Source organism: Sebastes umbrosus, chromosome 4, assembly GCF_015220745.1.
Source record: "Sebastes umbrosus isolate fSebUmb1 chromosome 4, fSebUmb1.pri, whole genome shotgun sequence".
In the NCBI taxonomy this organism is placed as follows: domain Eukaryota; kingdom Metazoa; phylum Chordata; class Actinopteri; order Perciformes; family Sebastidae; genus Sebastes; species Sebastes umbrosus.
Window position 1 is genome coordinate 13,703,433 of NC_051272.1, and position 24,971 is coordinate 13,728,403.

Here is a 24,971-nt window from a genome sequence, read left to right on the forward strand (position 1 = left end):
TGTGTGTTGTGTCAGCATCAGCGCACACAGTGTGCATAGCAACAGAAAAATGTCGATCCTCGTGTATTTTCTGCTTGCTCCAGAAGTTCCTTAATACAGCATCAATGGATTCACAATTAATCTCCAGCTCTCAGTCCCCGCTTTGCTGCGCTCTTTCACCTTCACTCACACACACTCACACACTCACACACACACACTTTTATCCCCTTCATATCTATCTTTCACTCCCTGTCTATTAAACTGTGAATAGGGTGACAGCAGAATACCGCCATTCTGTTGTAGTACTTGATCAAGGACAGCTACAAGGCTGAAATAGGTGGTGTGTGTTTGTGCGCATGTGTGCATGTAAGTGGATGAGAGTGTGACTAAAGATGCGGGAATATGTGTGTGTGTGTGAGAGAGAGAGAGAGAGAGAGAGAGAAAGATTAGTAAGATTACCAAGACATCTTTATAGTCTCTGTGCTACTGTGGTGCCATCTTCTGGTGGGGAAGCACAACAGCTTTGACTTAATTATACAGCGAGCAGGAGGACGGGCTGAGACGAGACACATTTGCATTCAGAGCACCCGTAAAATAGGGCATTCAAGGGATGCGACATTTAAAACGAAAAACAAAACTCTTAGATTTAAAAAAAAAACATTTAATATAGTGACAAACATCATTAAAACATTTCAAATAATTGCTGAAATTGGGTTTAACATTTAGCATATTGGATAAGATGACATGAAATGTATAGTGAATGTACATTATACAGAGAACATGAGACAGTACTGTACAACCTGTAGAATATAGCAGCTTGCAGCATCTTTCAGTGCACACACATACACACGGGAACATTTTCTCTTATACATACGTTAATGCAGTCGTAATATATAAAGCCACTTCGATCATTTATAATGCTAAAATGAGATGCGTTAATTTGTTTCAGTCAGTCATCTCAGTGAAGCATCCGTTACAGACGATGCGGTTACAAAGACCGTCCCTTCTTTTCCACGACGAAGTTTGAAGTGACAGACTTTTGTGACGCTAATATCCAGAGTGGATTGAAATTGGCGGTCTGCCAAGGTCTGAGTGTGGGGAGATGATAATTCATTCAGCTCAGGCTCTCTCACACACACACAACACACACACACACACACACACACACACACACGAACACTCCTTCTGCAGTTTTCTTTTTGCATACTGCAGAAAAACTTTCAAAAACAGATGCACACACGCGATGAATTAACACTGTTCAGTTTTGTATAGAAAGAGCTTGTGTGTACACATGAATGTTACATTTTCTGCTTTTTTTCAGATCCTATAGACGGGTTTCGTGTATACAAACGTTACTGGGTGCGTGTGCATTCAGGGGGCAAAAACACTTTGGCATCCGATTGTAATCAACGTAGATTTTGCATTGTTTGTACATTCTTGTTGACTAGACTAGACCCCTGCAGAGTCCGACCACCAGATACCAAATCATATGCATGTTAGTATGAGATTTGTTTATCAGACATAAGTGTGATTTGACTTGGAGGGAACTGGATTGACACTCCGGTCGGAGTTCAAGTTACGTGAGCCCCTCGTGATGGCCGCCGCCAGACACTTTTTCCTTAGCGATTCCTCAACAGGCATAATGTTAATATAAAACTGGAGACTTGGATTGGCTGCCCCGGTAGACTATCAGACGTCTTCCCTTCAAAACGTAATGTTATGGCATACCGCAGTGAGTTTTCCCCCCGCCGTAGTCGCGTAACGTTACAGCAATTTAGAGCCGTAATGAAGTCTTGCATCACTTTTATGTTTTAAGGCATAGTCATATATAAATATTTCCTTATAGTATGGGCCAATCACCCTGTTGTTGATCAGTTCATTTTGATCGATCTGTGGAGCATGACCGCTCGCCATAACCACCCGCTGCTTTGCTAGCGCTGTGTGACGAGAATGCTTTTGCCCATCAAGCTGGACCTATAATCTCCTCCTGTTTTTTTGCAAAGGCATGTGATCCCCTCAGAATATTAAACATTTTCAAGCCATCTTTTCTGCAGTTGGTGCTGTAACAACTCCTTTTCATCTCTTTGTTCAAGCTTTGCAGCTTGGCTCCACTAGATATGCCGTGTTTTCTGCCCCTTAGCTGCGCGCGCATCTCTGTGATGACGTCGCACAGAAACCCGTCTATAAAGCTGACCAGCCATACATTCCTTTCATCTACACAGAATGCATAGAGCACGTTCATATATATATATGTATATATATATGTATACATACATATATATACAGTCAGTGGCTTTGTGATATCATTAAAATACTGAAAATGGAGTTCATTTTGGTGTTTCCGTACAGAATATCATTTATCTGCCCACCACGACATTCATTTCTCTTGTCACAGATCTATAAGACCCAAATCACTGTTAGAGTGTCACAAACACACTCATTAAAATACTATGTACAGTAAGGACCACTTTATCTAAACCCCCTGGAGACGTGTGAAGCTCGACAAGAGTGCCCTTAACATTGCCCTATCACTGGATAGTTCTCTACAAGTGGCCCATTGATGTACTCTACAAAAGGAGCTGCTGAACCACTGCATTTTGGTGTTAAAACATTCAAGTAATGCCAGGAATCAAGAGTATTCACATACACACATACCACTCTGGTGGATTTGCTACCAAAAGAAAAAATGGATGAAACCAAATGTTTGCCTGGTCTGCTCCCAACTCAAAGAATCAGTATGGTATCTGTTTACGATGTGTTTAAATCACAGTGTTTCTCCATGCATTCATCTATTAAGAGTGCTCAGATCAGGTTCTTATTGATCTGTGGGCTATGCAGGTATGACCGACATAAAAACCAGGTGTCCTGAGTGCACAGCTGGATTTACAGAAGTAAAGGTTTGATTTAGTCCCCCTGGTTCTGCTTCATTCTCTATTGAGGCTCAGGGTTTGGGTAATATCTGAAGACCTTGTAGATCCACTGTGCGTAGAAGGGCACATTGATGAAGATGCCAGGCTGGTTGGCCCGAGCGCAGCCTCTGCCGTGGACGCTCACTCCCATAATAACCCTGATGTCGCCGTCCTGACACACAAGAGGGCCGCCGTAATCCCTCTGCAAAACAAGAAATAGATGGCACGTTTTTCTACGTCGCTGGTTGAGAAATCGTCATCGTTTACATTTATGACAGCAGGGTTGGACTGGCCATCGGGAAGTTCGGGAAGAATCCAGGATGGCGGATCCATTCCAGGCCCAACCAGCCGGTGGTCATATTGATATACTGTATGGCCCTTGGACGTGGCATGGGCCAGCCTGGCCCTCGCACACAGCACAGAGCAGAACGCTGCCTGCCAGCCACTCTGATTCTTTCAATATTAAGGGGGAACATGAGCGGCCCCTCCAAATTTGGACTGATCCTCTGATCATTTTCAGCGTCATCAGCGGTGACATGCTGATACAAACTGAGGAGGCAGGTGTCAGCAAGACATCCTAAAGTGTCTTGAAGGTCTTCAGCCCTTTATACCACAGACACTGCATTAGTGTTAAAATTACTGACACATTTTTTTCAAGGCTTCCGCATAAAAGGCCTCAAAGTCCCAGGCTGAATTTCAGTCCCAGCCCGTCCCTGTATGACAGGGTTAAATGGAAGCAAAATGCATTTTTAAGCTCTCAGTGGCAGACAGCACCACCAGTATTTGTGAACACGGACAGTTCTTCTCCAAAGCTAGAAACCACAAAGCCGAGGCTTTGATCGCTGATGAAATTTAGTGAAACAGTCCCCAGCTGCTCTATTTACAACGGACTGAATACTAAGCCTACGGATTCAAAGAACATTTGTTTGAGATGTGGATCAAACTGAGCTTTGAAAGGTCTGTATTGAACCAAGGCGCTAATATACTCATAAATTCACACTGGGTACAATTACTGTATCCAAAGGCCTGTTCAGATGGTTGAAAGGTACCATATGAATTCTAGTTCTCATCACTGAAACGGATATTTGGCCTCATGATTAAACGGTAAAACACCTCACTGGGAAAAGAATATGATAAGTAACAGCTTACCTCACACACTCCCTCGTTCCTCTTGCCTCCTGCACAGATCTTGGTGTTGGTGATGTGGAGGTTCCCTCTGTGCATCTCTCTACACCTCGCATTACTGACAATGGGCATGTCGACCGCCTTCAGCACGTCATCATGACCAGTGCCTGAAAGAGTTAAAGGTTTATTGCCTCTGTTCTGTTGTAGCATATGCAACACAAATGCCACCATTGTATTGTAGAACTCCTACGTTTCTGGCACCATATTGTAATAGAACATAAATATAATATAGTGCTGTATCATATTTAGCATATTTAAAGAGCACGGAGGGAAGTCTGAATGGTTTATACAAAAGCCATAGCGCATTTTTACTTTTATTAAAAATATCAATCTTCTGTGATACCGTCTGTATATCAAGCCACCCAACAAGCAGCCCTGAGTCAGAGTTGAGAAGCGTGGCGATACAGTAACCAATTATTTGAGAGAGGACTGTGTTACAATATACTTTTGTGCCTACAGAATAATCCAGGACTGCTGCAGGAGAAATGCAATATAAATGCAATATATGGCACACCTGGAGAGAGGATACAACAGCCGTAGTGGAAGCAGAATATAGTATATCATTACCTTTGGTCTCCCCCCATCCATACATTTTACATATCGTTCCTTCTGGGATGGAGCACCCATCCACGGGGAGCTGAAGTGTGTGAACATTGTCTGCAGGGAGGGCAGGCCTGGACGTATTTATTGCACGTAGAAAGTACAAAGCATGGTCAACATCACACACAAACATACAGTACATCAATATATCTTTGAGATGATTTTTCCAGGTACTCACTTAGACAGCCTTATGAGGGCTAAACTGGAGCCCTCGGGGCCACATATCACATGAGCTATGCTCACTTCCTGTCTCTTGGACCAGTCAGTAGCGCCCTCTCGAATATCTGAGACTCCCAGCCACACCCGATACTCACTGAGGTCTGGAACACTGAACACAGAGTTAATGCTTAATAAAATATTCCACATATAACATATATATCTCTCTCTGTCTTTTTGCTGCTTCTATCTATATTTCCTGTTTGTCAATGTTGTTTTTTTTATGTATAAATGTCACTACTGTTTCTACTGTATTAACAACTGTGTGTTCTTTTCCAACATTTAAACTGCATGTCCTGTTTTATGTTTTTGTTTTGATGTATTTTAGGAAGCCTTTTGTAACACCATGGCAACACATAGCCTTCTGGCTAATTCTGATGTTTTTATACCATGTGTATTTAATAATTTGCACTGTCCCTTCTCAAATAAACTAAACTAAACTAATATTATTCTCTATAAACTCAGACTAACCAGGACAGACAGTAGCAGCTGAAGAGAGTCGGTTATGCTTGAATAAGAGAAATACATATGAACTGAACAAATATATCTTATAGTTAATACACTAAGGGTATAAAAGCAAAATGCACTGACAGTTCAAGTTTCAAGCAAAAAGAAAAGGAAATGACATTAACAGACAGCGAGCGTTGAAGTTACCATGAGGAGAAGCACTGTCTGTCAGTGAGTACCCATTCCTCTCGTATTAGTGAACCTCCACACCAGTGCTGCGACCTGAAAAGAAGATAACAAAACACAAACAACAAATCAAGGAAAGCTGTGAAACACCGTACACAAACTGCTACTGATGCTGTTAAAAACTGTATGTTGGGAAGTCACAGAAATCCAGTTGTTCCCCAAATATCAACAATTTGAGGAGAGGGACATAGAGTAGTACTATGAAACCCTAACAATACAATGTTAGTCTATAGAACCACATGACTAAATGGCCTTGATCACATCTTAAACTTTACAGATGTAGTAGTGCAGAACTGACTGCATATAGTAATTTAGAGCATAGACGGTGTGTTTTAGAAGTCTGACTTGAAGGGCTGTTTTGTACCAGATTACAGCTTTAAGATAATTCGCATCTGTAGTCCCTTGGCAGGTCAAAACAAAGAAAGCATGACAACAAAACAGTACAGAGTAAAAACATAAAGTTATTAAGGCTGTCAAATGCAAAATCGTGTGGCGCCACTAATTTCTTCAACGCATTAACGCAATTGATCTTTCGGAGGTTGCAGCGGGCTCAGTTTTAAAGCTAGAGTGAAGATGACTGGTATCATATGAAACTATAAAATACTAAGAAATCCACTGATACCAACATGTCATACTAGCTTGTCGCGAATGAGGTTAAAGAACGCTCCGAACTTGCGCTAAATTTTGGCGAGGAAAAACTGGCATGGTCATTTTTTTCAGCACACTGACAGCTGTTGTTGCCTGTTGGTCTTGAGTTTGCCATTTTTTTATGCTAAATGCAGTACCTGTGAGGGTTTCTGGACAACATCTGTCATTGTTTTGTGTTGTTAATTGATTTCCAATAATAAATATATACATACATTTGCCTAAAGCAGCATATTTGCCCACTCTGATGTTGATAAGAGTGTTAAATACTTGACAAATCTCCCTTTAAGGTACATTTAGATAGATAAAAAATGTACGATTCATTTGTGATCAATCACGGACAATCATGCGATTAATCGCGATTAAATATTTGAATCGATTGACAGCCCTAAAAGTTATACAAGAAAGAACACACAACACGCAATACAAAGCTATACACAATAGCACATGAAATTTGTATGCTTGTCTGATTAAAAGCAAGTCAGTACTCGAGGTTAGTGAGTACATAGCTGAGCAGTTTTTAAGTTGGTTTTGAAAGTGCTGATAGAGCTGCAGCTCCTCACATAGTCAGACAGGTTTGTTTGACTGATTTGTGGCTTTCAAAGAAAGAGCTGATTGCCCAAATGCAGTGTGGCGAAATGCTATTTTACAAACTTGTGTAGCAGATACTCCTGAGGAAGGGCCAAACCATTATAAATGTTATAAACCAGACACAAATTATCAAAGCTTCTTCTAATTAGGGGAGTTCTACCTCTCTATGAAGCTACTGATGGATTAGAAATGTTTGACATCGAGGCTGTTTCTGTATTTAAAACTATACACAACAAAAAAATAGAAAAAACAAACCACATTTGTTCAAATATCTGCATGCAGGTGTTTCTAAGCATAGTAGAAAGGCCTCTGAAACAGCATTTGAACCCTCCAGTGAAAACAAACATGACAAGAAAACTAAATATTGTTATGAATTCAAAAGGTGGTCTGGGCAGGATGGCCTACTGTTCTTCTTCAGTGGCGGAGGGAAATGTGTAGAATGTCAAATGCACCGCCGTACCCTTTCTGTATGCTGACCATCCAGCTGCCGTCTGATATGCCCACCGGAAATCCTCCCACAATCCTGATTCTTTTATGGACAAAACACCTCACAGAGGACAGCTCACCTGGAAAAGCACAAACACACACACACAGATACGAATAAAACTCATTCACAGGCACAGACATACTGTAGTTAACTGTGACATATTGTTTACACGGTCGCGATACACGAGGCACTTGAGCTGCCTAATGATCCACCACGATCATCATTATATATAAAACATAACCAGTCAGTCTCATGAGGCCATTAATTAAAGTAATTATTGAATATGTTCATATCACACATGGGCGTGAATTATGTATATCAAGAGATTGAGGGGTTTATCCTCTGTTCTTGAGTTATTATCTGTACGAGTCCAACGCACAAACACTCCTATCTATCTATACGCACACAGAAACAGATGCCACCATGACAACGTAATGTCCTGAATTATGTGCTATAATAGCTGGACATAAAAATGACTCCATGAGGTTCTGAAAACAACAAAACATGCCTTGGAGGCTATCAAATACAGATCAGCAGCTGAGCCACTCACAAACAAAGACAGACAGACAGACAGACAGACAGAGAGGCAGACAGATGGACAGACGGACAGACGAGCAGACGGAGACACTCACCGAGAGGAATGATGTTCTGCGAAGCATCACCTGCAGAAAGTAGAGGAGACAAACAAGGGATCAGGGAGTATTAACCGATACAAGATAAGAGGCGACCTCACTCAGGGGTGCAAATTTCACGGAGGCCACCAGGGCCCTCGTGTTTGTCTGCCATGTCATGATAATTTTTTTCAAATCTGGAAGGCTTTAATTGAATGTAACAAGCCTTAAAAGACGTAAGCCAAGTTGTAGCTATTTAGCATTTACCATGCTGACCATTTTCTAAAGCAAGATAAACTTTTTCCTTTAGTTCCAGGCAAGCAATCGGTGTCCATCAATCAATTAGCACACTGTCAACACCTGCTTATGTTGTGTAATCCATCAACATGTTGTCAACATGACATTATTCTTGCATGTTCATGCAGTTTACACGACTGCACTGCATTGCCTCACAACGTTAGTGGAACTTTCGACAAAAAAAAAAAAATCTTAAACACAGCAGCCTTATTTACACAATGACTCGCTGTGATGTAGAGTATAAGAAGTGTGTAGTAAATAAGCTGCAACATGCAAAATGATCTCCTTTAAAAGCTGATAAAAGGTTTATATAAAAAATACAACCAGATGATCCATTGATACCTGTGTAGTTTTGATATAAACACTATGCCAACGAAATACAGACTTTATTTTAATTGTCGATTAATCTGTTGATTATTTTCTCCATTAATCGATTAGTTGTTTTGTCTATAAAAAGTCAAAAAATGGTGTAAAATGTTGATCAGTGTTTCCCAAAGCCCAAGATGACGTCCTGAAGTCTTGTTTTGTCCAAACTCAAAGATATTCAGTTTACTGTCATAGAAACCAGAAAATATTCACTTTTAAGAAGCCAGAGTGAGAGAATTTAGACTTTTCTTTCTTAAAAAATTATTCAAACCGATTAATCGATTATCAAAATAGTTGCCGATTAGTTGAATAGTTTGAAACTAATCGATTCATCGATTAATCACTGCAGCTCTAATACAGACACAGATACAGACACACCCACAGTCATGATGCCTCTGGCTCTTGGTCCATGTGGGAATAGTTAGAAGGAGCCCTCCCCTGTCTGTCTGATGAGTTGTGAATCTCCTCTGACACACACTAACCTGCGAGTGTGGACAGATCTACACACTGCAAATAAAGTGTGTGTGTGTGTGTGTGTGTGTGTGTGTGTGTGTGTGTGTGTCCAACAACCAGACAGAGTGCAACAAATCTACACTAACTCTTTCTTAGACCATGAAAATTTAAAAACTTTCAATTTCACACAGCCTCACATTGTTTTCCCCAACTGTGTGTCTCTATGTGTGATTGTGTGCAGCTTGTATGTACACGCTGCCATGGACTCACATGGTTTTACAGTGCAGTAGTCCCAGGGAATGGCGGAGTTGTTGGTGTAACACCAGGGACCATGTTTGTCTTTATCAGGGTTTCTGCAGTAGTTTCCCTCCAGGCCGGCCATCAGCATGCCTCTCTCGCCACTGGACAAACACACAAACACAATAACTTATCTTTCATCAACATTCAGTAAGCCCAAAAGACAAAACAAAAGGACGTTTTTTTCCCCCCCTTTAAGCAGATAATTCAGCTGTTGATGAAAGTAAAAGGGATTTGCTGGCGATTTATAACCGTTAGTAAAAGCTGAACAAATTTTGCCAGATAGGATCTGGACAGTCAAACTGCACAGCTGTGTAGGCTCTGTCCCTCCGGACAAGATAAGGAGGTGATTTGCAAAGGAATTACTCACTGAGACAGCATGCATCCACCTACACTCACATATCTAATACATGCAGACATATCCCACACATGCACGAGTTTTTAAAACTACAAACAGAGCTCTTTCTCATGCGGAGGGAGGGGAACTATAAGGGAAAAGGGAGACATGGAAGAGGGATGCTGGGTACCAAATCACAGCGATCCAGAGTGTGTTATTGTGTTTAGCAGCTAGCATAACAGCCAGCTCTCCCTGTGACTCCCTAACCCTGACTTTTGACCCCTGGGCAGGAGCCAGGCGGTGGAGATGATTGGCTTTGAAGTGTTCCTACAAAGGAGGGGTTTGGGGTCAGAGGCGAGGAGTGAAGTGTATATCCCCCAGCCAAGTTATCACTCGGAGTCATTCCTGCTGAGTTAGGTCATCTTCAGGGAAACACTTCTCTAACCATTAGGAGAAGCTGGAGCGGCTAGTCACGGCACCCGCAGGAGCCGTTTTCTCCTCTGAGGAACAAGAGGCCTGACTTGATCCGCTAACAACAATAAGACGTAAGTAGAGGTCAATAACGGGTCGCCTCCCCGCACTAACCATCGCCGTTCTCAGGTTCGCACACATGGTTCTAGAAAAAAACACATTCCCCTGCACACTGAGGCTGTCATGCACAAATATCACAAAGAGCTAATTTCTCCTGTTGAAACCCATGAAACATGAATTTTCTGCTCATTATCAGTGATTTCCTTTGATCCCGTTGAGCTTTTAAAAAAAGAAAAAACCCTCTGCACTCTGTTAGACTCTCTCTGATGGGTTACATGCACTAGAGCTGTGTGACATCTTGATCTCTATTTTAGGCAGAGGCGCTTGTCTGCAGTTTATTGATGGTGCGGGTCTGTTTTGTACATCATAGGAGAGAGTTTGGAAAAGTTATTAGGTTAGAAAGAAGCAGGGATCCGCTGGGCTGACCTGTTGCTGTGGTCTCTCCAGGGAGCACAGGGCAGGTTTGATCTAGTCCTTGACTGCTCTCCTTGGTAATTCTCCCCAAACTCTTCATAGCAATCTGGATTTGGACAAAAAGAGGAAATCAAATGAGACAGGCATACTTCATGTCTATATGAACAAAAAAAAACAAAACAGGCAATACTCGACATTACAAAGCTTCTATAAACCTTCATCGCCACAACAATAGTTTTCTTTACCATACAGTATTGTTGTACAGTACTACAATCTATTTAACCTAGTCAACTTTAGGCAGAAGAAACAACCCTTAGTTTCGGAGCTATCGTGGTTGTCATTGGATCTAGAGTATACAGCGCTGGGAACACAAAGAAGTCGTCCACAATGATGCCTCGTGGGTCGTAAATAAGGTTTTGAAGCTGTCTGTCACCCTGCATCTCATTTCTATATGGGAACATATTCAACCCTCCAGAGTAGACCACAACACAACCTCAAAGAGGGTTTGAAATCCCAATGCGAGGCTACATACTCTCAAAAAGGTCCCTAAGATCCCCTGGGAAATTTACATTTGTGTACTCAGCCATAGATCTACATCTTTTACTTCCAAATCTCTCGCTACCCCAAAAAGACTCCCATCCAGCACTAATCCGTCCACTCCATCTTTCACTGTCCAGTGAGACCTGACGATGCTGAGCTGCTGTCAGAGCTCGTTTATGTGAGGCGAGGTGGTCAGTCCTTCCCACAGTCCTGTAGGGCTACAGCACTCCGCAGGGACGGAGAATACGTGGTTACAAGCCAAAATGTGCGGTTACAAGGTCTCATGTGAACTCGCCCACAAAATATGAAAATATAGACTATTTCTCTGCTTGGGATGTAGTGGAAATCAGCTTTCTCCTCGCTGTTTTGAGCGTCAAATAAAGCTGTTGAGTCTCTCACCGCTGACAGGCCTGTTTTGGGTGCCGCACTGAGGGATGTTGTTGCAGGACATGGTGCGGACTCTTGGGTCCGTTGTGAAGCACCATGGGAGTTGTTGGCCATCTGGATTCCGACAGTAGTTTTCTCTCAGGTCCCTGGAAAACACGGAGAAAGTCGTCCTGTAATCTGCTCGGATATAAGTGCATGCAGGTGGGTGAGTGAGTGGATGTGAGAGTCTGACTCACTTGCAGGGGTAGGCTTGAGGTATGAATGTGTGGTTATGGGGATACTGAGAGTCCCAGCGTTGGCAGATGAGCCCGGTGGATATCACGTCCACTGTCCCCCGATAACCCTCTCCTCTGCCCTGGTAACACTCGGTTGTTTCCACCACATTACTTTTAGGAGGTGTTTCTGTGAAATAGCAGAAATATATTGATTGTCAAGATAACAAACAGCATGTTTATATTTACTCAAATAACTTTAATGAACGTGAATAACCAGATGAATGATCAACATCGTCCTTCAGCCTTTTCTAACGACACAAGCTTAGACAAGTTTTACAGGGTAATAAAAAAAAAAACAGGTCTAGTAGTTAAGAGTCTTGGTCTTCTGGTTTTATAGTTGCAACACAAAAGGTGTTTGAACATCAACCAACAAAAAACACACTTTATATTTCCACATTTGCCTGCCATGCCACTCTTTTCTCACACCTTCACTCAACGGCCTTTGAAGCACAGATTTAAAACACTGATAAATGCAGAGAACAACACTAAACAAAAGGCAGCTGATAATGAAATGTGTGTAATCCAACGCCACATTTGTCGGAAATGGTGGATGGAGAGATGAGAGAGACTGTGAACTGCAGAGAGAGATGGAGGTGAACGAACTTCAGATTAACTGTGGCGTTGCATTGATTCCTTGATGACTGGACTATAGATTATAGAATAAAACATGCATAGCACACTATACTTTTTCTATTTGCCTGCCCTTCATTTATTATAACTTTTAAGAGAGGTTTCTGTGAAATAGCAAAGATATATATAAAGGGATGAGTGACCTTGGTCAAGGTAACATACGGCTCTATGTGTACTCAAATAACTTGAACGAACGTCAATAACCAGCTGAAGGAAAAAGTCTGATGAAGATTGCAAAATCGCCCTTCAGCTTTTTCTAACAACCCAAGCTTATTCAAGTTTTACAAGGTAATAAAAAAACAAGTATAGTATTTATGTCTCTTGTGGTTTTATAGTTGTTACATGAACAACAACATAACCCCTAAAAAAACAAACTTTATATTTCCACATTGTCTTGCCATGCTGCTCTTCTCTCAAACACCTTCACTCAACGGCCTTTGAAGCACAGATTTAAAACACTGGTAAATGCAGACAACAACACTAAACAACAGATAGCTGATAATTACATTTGTGTTGTTCCACCAAATTTTCACGTGGGATTGTACCAAAACAGAAAAAGTATATAATTTGGCTGTTTAATGGATTGTCAGATTAAAACTACATTTTATGTACAACTTAAGTGGGAAAAGGAAACTGAACGTCACGATTTCAGAAGAAGAATGGCATTATGTAACACTAACAGTCTAAGGCAGCAAGGATGCTGGAGGCAATGTGGTCATATAGATGCAAATCATGCACATATCTTCTGGAGTCGCCCAAAAATAGAGCCATTTTGGGATAGGGTGAATTCAGTATTGAATGAGGTATTAGGATATATAAGTGTTACATTTTATACCAGGGCAATATAACTACAGTGGTGCTGAAGGAAGATACATATTTGGTTAAAATCCTACTCACAGCTGGCAGAAAGGCCATTACAAGAAACTGTCTTGCAGCAGCAGAGCGAAAGAAGACGAGTTTAACAGAAAATGGGGGGTAAAAATGGATTGGGTATATAATTAAAGACATAAGTACTGTATAATTTTATCGACAATAAAGTTAGTTATTGGAAAATGTTTAAATAAGAAAAATGTTCTGTATACGGCATCAGCTTTTCGGTTCTAAGTTTCATTGTTATATTTGTGTTTTATTTGTGTATGTATAAAGGCAATAAAGACTTAAGTGACAAAAAAATAATAAGAATTTGACCTGCTAGTTCATGCTGTGATTTGCATAAAAGGCAAAGACATGGATAAAAGCCACATTTGTTTGAAATGGTTGATGGAGAGATGTGTGACCTGCAGAGAGTTGGAGGTGAGCTTTGTCAGATTGAGGCGAATTTAAGATGAGCTGTGGCGTTGCACTGAAACCTTGATGATGAACCGGACTATAGATTATGGAATAATATTCTACACTACACTTTTTCTATTTGCTTGCCATCCTATTATTATTTCTTCCACTCACACACGTCCCGACTCCGGTCGTAACTATCACACAATGCAGGAATTTATCTCCCAACTGTCAACATCAAATGATCCAGACTGTAACAGACAATTTGCTCCGATCGGGAGTGATGCCCAAATCAATTGGCCGAAAAATTCCAGTGTGTCTGCACCCTCGGGTCTTAAAGTGTTTACATGAGAGGTGCAAATACTTCCCTTTATCTGTTTATAATCAGATTGTTGTAGTACATGAACAGTGAATGATTTAGCACAGAGGAAATAGTCAGTGTGGTTTGTGCTTTTGACATGATGAATGGCTAAACAGCCTCAATGTTTCGGCCACCTGCTTTCCACAGAACAGCTCACTCTGCGGGTTTAGAAGAGCCGCAGTGTAATGAGGCTGATGTGGCCAAAATTGGAAAAAACAAGGCAGGAAATGTTATCTGCTCCACTTTTCTTCATAGAAGGGCTGCTCATTACGCTCAAGCGACGTACACAAGTTCATTAGCCTGAACATTGTGCATGGTTGTATCAAACAATGTGCAAAGCTGCAGATCTTCAAAACTCTAAAACAGACATTTTCTGTCCATACAATGCGTCTAAAAATAGATTTGCACCAGTTGTGACAGTAAACAAAAGAGCAGGCCTTGACAAAAGAACACTCTGTCTCTCTCCTCCCTGCCTTGTTTTGATTAAGACTAACTGGGTCGTAAACTTGGTCTGTTCCCAACAAACTCCATATCAGAGAGAGAGGGCAGGAGGGGGAGACAATTTTTTAGAGGGGAACAAAAAAAGGGGGAACAGTGAATCACCGGGTCCACATGGAGGGGTGCCATCTAGTAAACATGGTGCCAGGACTGCTGATGATTCTAGCAGGCAAACAGGCCAGTCACAGACCCGCGAGAGAGAGGCTGAGCCCAACAATAACACCAGCTCGCTCTCTGTTTTATGTTCTCGAGGACCACAGTGGCTGTCTCAGTGACTCGTCACTGATTACAGGTCAGCTAAGAGCATGCAGTATCTGCTGATGTACTACTAAGTATAGACACCCAAAACACAGAGCCAGACGTGACACATACACCTACGCATCACTCACACCGCTTGCGGTAAGCGTATGAGGTGTAATGAAAGCAATCTGCTTGTAGTATGTGTGTGTGACACTGGTGTTGTGTCTGTATGTGTAACAGGAGGTTAATGTGGAGCAGTAACTGAGCCCAGTGCAGTTTGACCACCACGCATGAGAGCTGGCATAGAACAATAAACAGCAGTCCAGTGGCGTAGGGGGAAAAATAAACATTCTGGCTATTAGAGAAGACATAACAGAGCCAAGCTAAAGAGGGGAACTCTGTGTGTGTGTGTGTGTGCACTCTATAGTATAAGCCAATGAGAGGGAGAGGAGTGGTAAAATTAAAGGTGCAGGAAGTTGTAAATTCTGGTGCCGCCAGTCACACTTCGTGAGCCTGTACAGAACACAAACACACCCACGCAAAGAACTGCATAGACTTCCACTTAACATGCATGACATTCAACCACATGCAAACAAACATGCATGCATGCTTACCACAAACTTTGATGTTGCAGTACTCCCACAGCGTGTTTGGGTCCGTGGTAAAGCACCAGGGTCTGTGGCGTCCGTCTGGATTCCTGCAGTAGTTATCATCCAGGCCCTTGTCAGGGTACCTAATGCAAAACATGCAGTAAAACAACTTTAATGTATAGACAAAAGTGATGTAAGAGTGAAAAAGCATTGCACAAATCAACTATCACACTGTTGCACAACCCATAGCATACCCCAACTCTCTGACTGAAAGTTAAAGAGGACCTATTATGGCTTTGTGCTGTTTCTCTTTCCTTTAGTGTGTTATATAGTTTTTTGTGCATGTAAAGGATCTGCAAAGTTACAAAGCCCAAAGTCCACGCCGAAGGGAGTTATTCTTCCCAACAGAAACACTGCTCCTGAACTGTCTGAAACGTCTTGATTGAAGTCCCGCCTTTCCTTCCGTAACGTAGTGATGTCACCAAATAACACATTTGCATAACGGCTAGTTTGGCACGCCCTCAAACAAAGTTATTTAGAGCGGAGCTGGAGTGGAGTCCGAAGAGTGAGGTTTGGTTTACCGATCACAATAGACAACAGACTGGGCTTTTCGGGGGGGCGGTGCAGGAGCTCAAATAGAGCGTTTTAGACAGATGGTGAAAAAAGGCACAGCAGCACAGCCGGTGTGAAAAAAATAAAGTGTTTGTTGAACATTAAAGCATGTAAACATGTTCTAGTAGAAACCCAAAATACAAGTATGCACCCGAAAATAAGCATTAATAGGTCCTCTTTAAGTTATATAGTAGCACGATACACTAATAGTCACGTTTCTCAAAGCCCAGACGTGCCTGGAAAGAGAATCATATATCTATTTTGCTTCTGAATACTTTGGAGAACAGAGTAGAAGTGGAGAGACAATTCACTCTTGCACGCAACTGAAGCATTAATAACAGGAATGGTGCAAGGACTCCATCTGTGAATCTGCTCAGAGCTCGGGGGAGTGAGGAAGATAATAGGCTGCACTACCACAGGTGTTCTTACAGTAAGTCATCCCAAAGTCCCACATCCCTCCAGGCCTGCAGCCTCCAGGCGTGCAGTACTGTATCAGGCTGTGGGACCCCTCTCATTGCGTTAGTGCTATGAGCAGTCTGGGACCTCATTTACACAAACACAGGGATGATTAAGGATGTGTTAACAAGTCCACGCTAATCCGGACCACCTGCCATCCGACTAGCTGGAACACTCTTTTCTTGACACAGAGTCACGCGCACACAGCGGACGTGCACATACACAAACCATCAGGATCATGTAAGGAATACTTATACAGACTTAAATATATGGCCTCCCTAAAATAGGTATAAGCTTATCTCACGGCTTGACATGAGTGTGCCTTATAATCTATCGAGAGCTTAAAGGAATTTGGGCCAATTAAGTAAAAATGAAGAGTGTTCCCAGCGTAGTGCTGCTACAAACATACAATTACACACTGGATTCTGGTGGCATTCCTTCAGGGAAAGAAACACTGGCTGACTCCTAATCACTCCAGCGTCGGTGCACCACAACCTCTGGGAATTATCGTGTGAACTTATTATTACATAAAGTATTCTCATGCTTTTTTTGCTAAATTATATGTATCCATGTGTGTGGGCTTAAGTGTGATTGAGCATGCACAGCGTAACGTGATGCTGAGTGATGCAGATGCATGTGAGTGTATGACGTGGGTTACCTCTTGGGGTGGTACAGGTGTTTGTGTGGATCTTCCAGGTCCCAGCGCTGGCATTCCTTTCCACTCTCTGTGTGGTCCATGGGTCCTCTGTAATCTTCCCCATTACAGTTCACACACTCAACTACACACACATGCAGACACACAAACACACATATAGCAACAGCTTAGAGGAATCAAACTATCAAAAATACACTTAAAAAAAATGAACCTCGAACAAAAAAAATTGAGAGCACAGAATGAAAATAAATCACGGTACTTTTAATGGTATTGCTATGGGTTGACAAAGCAATAAACTTGGAATTTAATACATTCTAGGTCATGATTTTCTGCCCCAAAATGGTCATGCAACATTTCTGCAATAAAACCATCATAAACAGTTGATAAATCTGCCTTAAGTTCAGCCATTATACACATACACTTAATGTAAACGCACTTACTACGTGTCACACTAATGATCACTAATCTTTGATGTAGAGAAGGCACCGTGTTTTGCGTGGCGACTAGTACACACTGTCTAGTGTAAACAACAGAGAGCATGCAGATTAGAAACAGATGTTTATGAGTCCACCGCTGTCATGACAGAGCGCATTTAATACCACTGGCTGCATGTGTACGTGTGTGTTTGCGCACGCCATGCTTGCGTGTATGTGTGTATGTTTCCTATTAGGACCAGCTAATTTCTGGAGAAACCCTTCCAGTCGTTTTCTCTTCTGGTTAAACGCAGGGCTCTCTATCAAAATAAAAAGTCATTATCTATGTTGTACAGCTTGTGATAACCCAGTAGGGACACCATATGTGAGTAGGAGAGCAAGAAGGATTCCCGTCCTGTCTTATCGAGCCACATCCTCATTAAGGTGATTCAGTGTCATATGTGTGGAGGAAACAACCCCTCTGACAGCATGAATCCGCAGGGATTAGATAACAGAGGTCATTATCATCCCTTTCTTCAGACAGACATCAGTGCCTGACAGTAATATTGTGTCTGAAACACCAGTGAGAAAGTGTTTTTCTTTTCAAGTTTTACTTATCCAGACCCATAACTCGAACTCATTACCTTCTCCGTGTGCCACAGGGATGGATAAAATAGCTAACAATGCATCTATAGGAGACGACAGGGGATTAATATCCTCTAACATTCCTCTTTAGGTTCAAACCATTTACAAAACCTGAACCTGATGGAATGAGAGAGGACAGCATAAACTGAACCACACACCTGGAAACTGCTGCAGCTGGCCCCCGAAAATAAAGAAAATCGGTGCCCCACACACACACACACATATACATACACACACACACACATAGCAGAGCACATTTAGAGCCAGCTTTGCTCAGTCCAAGGCACTAGTTTGTGATTGCCTAATTTGCTGCAGCTCATTTTAGACCATCAAGCCTCAATTGGTGAGGCAATTTGCAACTTGGAATGGACATTATTTTAAGATAAATGTCCGCTTGGATACATTCAGACATATTTTGTGTGTGTGTGTGTGTGTGTGTGTGTGTGTGTGTGGCCTACCCTGTGAACACTGCGGTATCCCACACTCCTGGTGTCTGAGGTGTGGCCGGGGGTCAGTGGTGAAGCACCAGGGGCCAACAGTGGAGTTGTCTGGGTTGCGACAGAAGTTCTCTCTGAGGTCCTTCTTCCTGAATCTCTTCGACATGAATCTGTAGAGAGCAGAGCCGCAGTTACACAAACAGGCGCATGTATCAAGAGACCGCACGCCAAATATTTCAGCTGGCATGCAAAGCAACTTCTTTTTGAAAAGCACCCAAGGTCGCAGTGTCTGTTGTCTTTTTTTATACATCTCTGACAGAATGACGAATCCTCTACTCATTTGTGATAAAGCTGCTGCTGATGGTTAAAACCTGCCTGTAAACATGACCAGTGGAAATTAACAAGTGTAAAAGTAATTGATGGCGACGCCGAAGGGTCGACCCTCCGATGACATGATGTTACTAATGAGAGAAAACACATTGATATGTAGAAGAAATGTTAGTTTTCCATGAAGCTGGTTCTGAATGAAGTGTAAACACTCTGACAAATGACTCATATCTTCTGCATCAGGCGAGCACACGGCTGTGGTCACCAGCTGCGATGATGGACGTAGTGTAGTCTTTGAGGCAAGCTGTGTTTTTCCACATGATGATGAAAAGATAAAGTTCTGAAGTAGTCTCTCAGTGGAGTGGATAATGACAGAAACGAGAAGGCCTTCGCTGGGCAATCAAAAAAGAGGAGACGGATAAAAATGCAATTTGTTCTTGTGTGTGTGTGTCAGGCAGAGTTTCCCATGCCTGTAAGCCAACTGATAAAACATACAAAGCGCCTGGGTTTAATTACCTGATCTACAGAGACGTTAATAGCAGTCTGATAAAGCTTTGGGTTCACTGGAGGTACAAACGTACGCTGCCCTCTTTGATTCGTCTGCTGCGGCGACATCTCACTACAAAGCCTTTCAAAGTCATTTAATACCTCTGAGTAGAGGGGAGTGGAGGAGGAAGGAGGTAGCATGAGGTTCAAAGATAATAAAGGTCTAAGACGTATGTGTCATTTCTGTGGTTCTCTGATGGTTATTAATATCTGGAAAGTGATACACTTTGTCCTTATTGTACTGGTGTTTTCATTGTCTTCCCTTGATGCACAATAATGTAGTCTTTATTCTAACAAAGATGATGGGAAAAGATAACACTGCGTGTCATTTGTGTCATGTTTCAGAAACCATAATAGCAGTTTTTATCCACTTAAAGGTGCTATATGCGAGATTGGGAGCATTTATGTTGACTCCGAACAGCTAACAATGAAAACACGGAAAGGGTGGGGGCTACACTTTGGCGGCATTGGTCCGGGCGGAGTTATTAGCTGTAATCACTGTATTAGAGCAGTGTAGAGGGGCGGCCGTGAGCTAAACAGTGGGGTACTAAAAGCATGCGTGGCCGGCCCGGCGATGTCAGTAAAGCACGGAGAAACCCAGATTACAACACATGCAGAGTGAGAGTGACTTCATTCTCTGCTCAGGTAGACATTAATCCTCCATATCTTTACATAGCAAATAGTTGTTTGCTGCTATATTAATACTCTTGAGTATCGTATAGGGAACCTTTTAGGATAAACTACATCCACAGTAGACTGAATATGAGACTAAATACAGTGTTAGACATTTTGTAAAGGATAAATGCAGTTATCTTGATGCTTACCAGGCAATTACTAAAGATCAGTGCAAATCTAACTTTCATAATCCTTTAGAAGACATTGGTTCACTTACATCTCTTGTCTTTAAACTCCACTTAATTGGCTCTTTTTTTCCTACTGGGAGATTTACTGAATCACAAAGTATGCCTGCGTTATTGAACAATGAGCTTTATCTGGGGGATGAACCTAAAGTTTAACCAAAGGCTGCATATTAGATATGATCCTAATCCCAGTAAAATACACACACACACACACACACAGGTTGCACACACACCTAGATAAACAGTAGGGCCACAGCAGGAAATGATCTGTGACTCTGTAAAGCGTTACGATGAGGTCAGTTCTGATGAATGACTGCTCCCAGGAGCCTAATCAACCTCTAATATATCACACTCATATAGACACAGACACAGACTAGCCTCTAGCTACTAGCTAATTGCATCACTAACAGACCAACACTAACAGTAAGAAGCAGCTTTGACACCACTTTGTTTGACATTGTGGTGAAAAGATTCTTACTTGTGTTCATGAGGAATTGAAGAGGCCCAAGCCTGGCACAGGATCCCGCCCACCGTCACCGACCTCCGCCCCCTGTAGCCCTCACCTGTACCCACAATGCACTCCCTCACATAGTCTGAAAGAGAGACAGAGAGAGAAAGAGAGAGAGAAGATGAGGAGAGACATGATGACAGCAAAAAGAGAGTGAGTAAGTGGGATGCGCCAACAATCTCATCGCGAGTGCTGTGTACACAGAGCCAGTATGGATGATGAAGAAAACAGACAGAAGGAGATGTTCGGCTATAATGCCGAGCTTAACGAGGACGGGACAAAGCCAAAAGCCGAATCTGTTTTCCTAATCTTCTGCAAAACATTTGGATCCAGTAAAAACGGGCTGCACAGCTTGCATGTGTTCACTGTTGTGGTCAGTCTGAGTCAAGTGGGACGGGGGTTTCCGTCGTTTACACAAACTTAATGACAGAAAATGAACCATAATGTGCTGCGACACAATAAACACGACAATGGTCCTAGCCCTTACTTCACTTACTCTTGAGAGATCATAATGAAGCTGCAATTACTCTGAAAATATGTATTTATAGAGTTATAAAATTCTCCTGCATATATGAAAACAACAAGGAGTACTCTGAAGCAATGCTGCTGATTGGCTGTGAGACTATATAGCGACATATGGTGACACCACTTTAGTATCAGCTGGTAAAGAGAGAAAAGGTGGAACAGTAGAGGGCACCTTTCTTTTGATACAGTTGGTAGTTGAAGTCCTGTTGGCTTTGAGCTCCTGGCGAGTTCCTGTCGAACGACAGCCACTGGCATTTCCTGTTTTTATGATCATAGAGGAACGCTCTGGAGAATAAGGAGGAAAGTGAGAAGGAGAGATCATGGGAAGAGTGAAGTACATAATGACGAGGCACAACTGTTACATGAGTGTGCAAATCAGCTAGAGCAGGCCTGCTAAACAAGCCGGACAACTTTCAAACGGGAACCACCACTTCACTTCTATTGACAGCCATTCATTCACAGTGTGGGGGAGTCACTTTTACCAGTCAAAACCAGCCTGCAGCTGAAAGGGTGAAGCTATAGTAGAAGCAGACATACCTGCAGCTGAATGGGAGTCTCCTGTTGCGGCTGCAGGCTTTGGCACACTTGGCCAAGCTCAGCTTCTTGCTTTTGGTCAGGTGCGAGGAATCGGGAGACACGACGACCAGCAGTACACCATCAGTCTTCTGGTAGTCCTGGAGCGCATTTCTTTTGCCCTCTGATACACAATTACATAACATGTCAATGACCATTCAGCAGATAAGTCTGCCACCACAAGGCCTATGGCTCTGATTACAATAATTATGGTTTGTTTTATTTTAACTTTTATTTGTACTATCAGGCGGTGATTCTCAACCAGGGGTCCTTGAGAGGTCCAGGGAAGGGTCCCAAGAAAAATGGGGAATAGTTTATTTTCACTATAGAAGTGAGCTCAATGTGAGTAAGAGTCATAAGAGTGACTATTCTGATTATAGGTTTCACTTCCTCCATGGTTATCTCCTCAACTGTAGTTGACAACTATAGATTTCTGGTCTTAATCATATCTAACAACCAAAATATTCTCAGATGGAGAAGCAAAATCTTATCAAATGGGGGTTCGTGACCTAATGTGCATCAATTTAGGGCTCACTGACATGAAAAAGGTTGAGAACCACTGCTATAAGGCATATAAGGAAACACTGAACTTTACTTTTAAGGTAAACAAGATTCATTATTATTATGATTATTAACTAACATGCACACAAACAGTGTTGCAAACCCCTCTTCTCTGTGGTCTGATGGGAAATCTGCTAATGAGCCCAACTAGTCTGAGAACACTAGCTGTGCAACAGCATACAATGTGTGAATTAGTCTGCATTAACTGTTATTAATCTACAGGACCTAATAGGATGCGCAGTCATTTATCACTGAATGAAACCAAGGCTGACACACACACAGTGAGTGGACTCAGTAATGTGTGTTGCCTCAGTTGTTGGCTGGTTCTCTGCAAAAATCAGAGAGCCAGTTAGACATTTACATCTAGACCAAAGAGCTCCTTCCTCCTCCTCCTCTTCCTCCTCCTCCGCATCTCAACCCTCTCTGCTGCCTATATGCACTTCAGCTGATTCAAGGGCTCTTATCAAAACAGAGAAAAAACTTAATCATGCAGAGTTTCTGTGCCTGAAAAGCTGTCAACTCGTCAGGCCTATGGTGTAAACAACATAAACAATCAAGAGGTGGTGTTTCAGATTCAGTGGGACTATTTGGGGATGCTGTGAGCAACCTGAGGATCACATCATGTTGGTCCGATCCTCAACTTGAGTCGTACAGGATGCCTGAAGCACTTAATTTGATTTGAATATGGGTCATTTTGTGGGTTGTATGTATTCACCTTTATCATAGAAGTTATTTATCGTGTGATCCATTCAGTGCGTCTTAATGCGTCCCTATGCGGCGTGACGCGCTCTGGCACGGAGCGATAGCGCACTACAGCAAGAGTTGAGATACAACAAAAAAAACAATCTACTAGATGTTAGTAATAACACAAGAATCGTTTTTATATATCGTCCAGGAATGTCCAACTTAAAACATGTTCTCAAGACTATGAATCACTTTAACCACACTGTCTTGTTAGAATTAGATCCGATAAATAAATCATAATGAACAAAACCCTATATATTATAGAGCTACAGACTAGATAGGGAATGTAGGAATATTAGGCTGCATGCAACAGAACATAAAGTTATATGAATAAAGCCTCTGTTAACTCGTGTTTGCACAGACAGCCCAGCGTGGCAGACCTTAATGGTTTTATCCAAACTCAACTTACCAGAACAAGAAATGACGAAGAGTCCGAAAATGAGCTTGTAAATCCACATCGCCGCGTCACGGAACAACAGTTTTTCAGAGACAAATGAGAGGAAAAAAACTGCTGCTTGCTGCGCTGTCGGACTGCGACCAGGAGATGTTGCTTCCACCACTGCACAGATGATGCGTCTCCTCTCTAAAGTACTTCCTCTCCTCCCTCCCTCCCTCCCTCCCTTCCTCTCTGTGCGTGTGTAGGACTTTATCTCTCTCTCCCTCTCTCGCCTCTTCTTTCTCTCTTCTTTCTCTTTTCAATTAAGTGTTCCTTATTGGCCTGAGTGTTACACAATGTGGCCAAAGTTTCAGTGACAGAGAGTTGGATATGTCAGTTTTCATATCCTTATCAGTGAATGATCTTTAAGTCACTGTGTTTGTGAGTGTTAGGCTATTATATGTTACCATTATGTCCCTGCTCTATAAGCAAGACCTCCTATAATAAGAGTCCTATTATAAGAACAAATTACAGTAAAAGTAGGGCAGTCCTTAAGAAATTCTTACGATTTCGTTGACTAATCGATTAGTCGATTTAATCGATCTTTAAGTTTCTCCACAAAGAATCACACAACAGCACCACTTTAAACCTTGTGTTTACCAGAGATGTGCTGCTGCTGCAGCACGTTCTCATCCCAACTTTGTCAGACCCCTCATGCGTCACTTTTGGCTTGCAGTAAACACATGCTTAATGTTGTGAAGTAAACAAAAACACTTGCTTAAGTTCAGGCAATAAAACCCACTATTAGATTTAAAACAAAACAACATGGTTGGGCTTAAAACTGCTGCATTCGTACAGTGAAAATGACACTAAACGTTGTGAACGGGACATGAACAAACAGTTGATTGTAACTTGACGCACGGGACACAAACGGTCTCCTGGATGAAAGTCCTGTATTCGTTGGACCCATCCACCTCCCCTCCCATCTGCTTTGTGTGTGTCTTTTCGCTCCTTGAACTACGTCGCAACAGCACTTTCCCTGAGCGTTTAATATTGACGCAGATGAGTTTACAATGTAATTAATTGAAAGCATGGTGCGTCTCATACTGACGCTAAAGGGGTGCCTTGTGCGTCGGTATCGAACGCCGACGGCCGCGACAAAGCGTCAGCGTTTGACGCCCTGGGAATGAGAACGGGTTGGCTTATAAGTTTCTTGGAAATAAGTCATTCAACATGAAAATGCATAAAATAAGACTAATCCACTAAAGAGATCGTAGTCGACTAATACAAAAACAACCAAGTAGTCGACTAATCAACTAAGAGCGGGCAGAT

General features: G+C 42.2%; 1 protein-coding gene across 1 annotated transcript; it reads right to left on the minus strand.

Annotated features, from left to right (window-relative positions):
* Nucleotides 1-1,091: 1,091 nt before the first annotated feature.
* LOC119487517 (hepatocyte growth factor) lies at nt 1,092-23,828 on the minus strand. The gene is made up of 18 exons (XM_037768462.1): nt 23,673-23,828; nt 21,923-22,082; nt 21,558-21,670; nt 20,831-20,945; nt 18,641-18,789; nt 17,128-17,248; nt 15,426-15,544; nt 11,775-11,940; nt 11,551-11,684; nt 10,624-10,717; nt 9,303-9,433; nt 7,938-7,967; nt 7,279-7,384; nt 5,544-5,618; nt 4,852-5,001; nt 4,641-4,747; nt 4,038-4,180; nt 1,092-3,090 (listed from the first exon to the last, which is right to left on the minus strand). The coding sequence occupies exons 1-18, from the start codon at nt 23,719-23,721 to the stop codon at nt 2,911-2,913; spliced, it is 2,142 nt and encodes a 713-aa protein (XP_037624390.1). The 5' UTR covers nt 23,722-23,828; the 3' UTR covers nt 1,092-2,910.
* Between the last annotated feature and the right edge of the window lie 1,143 nt (nt 23,829-24,971).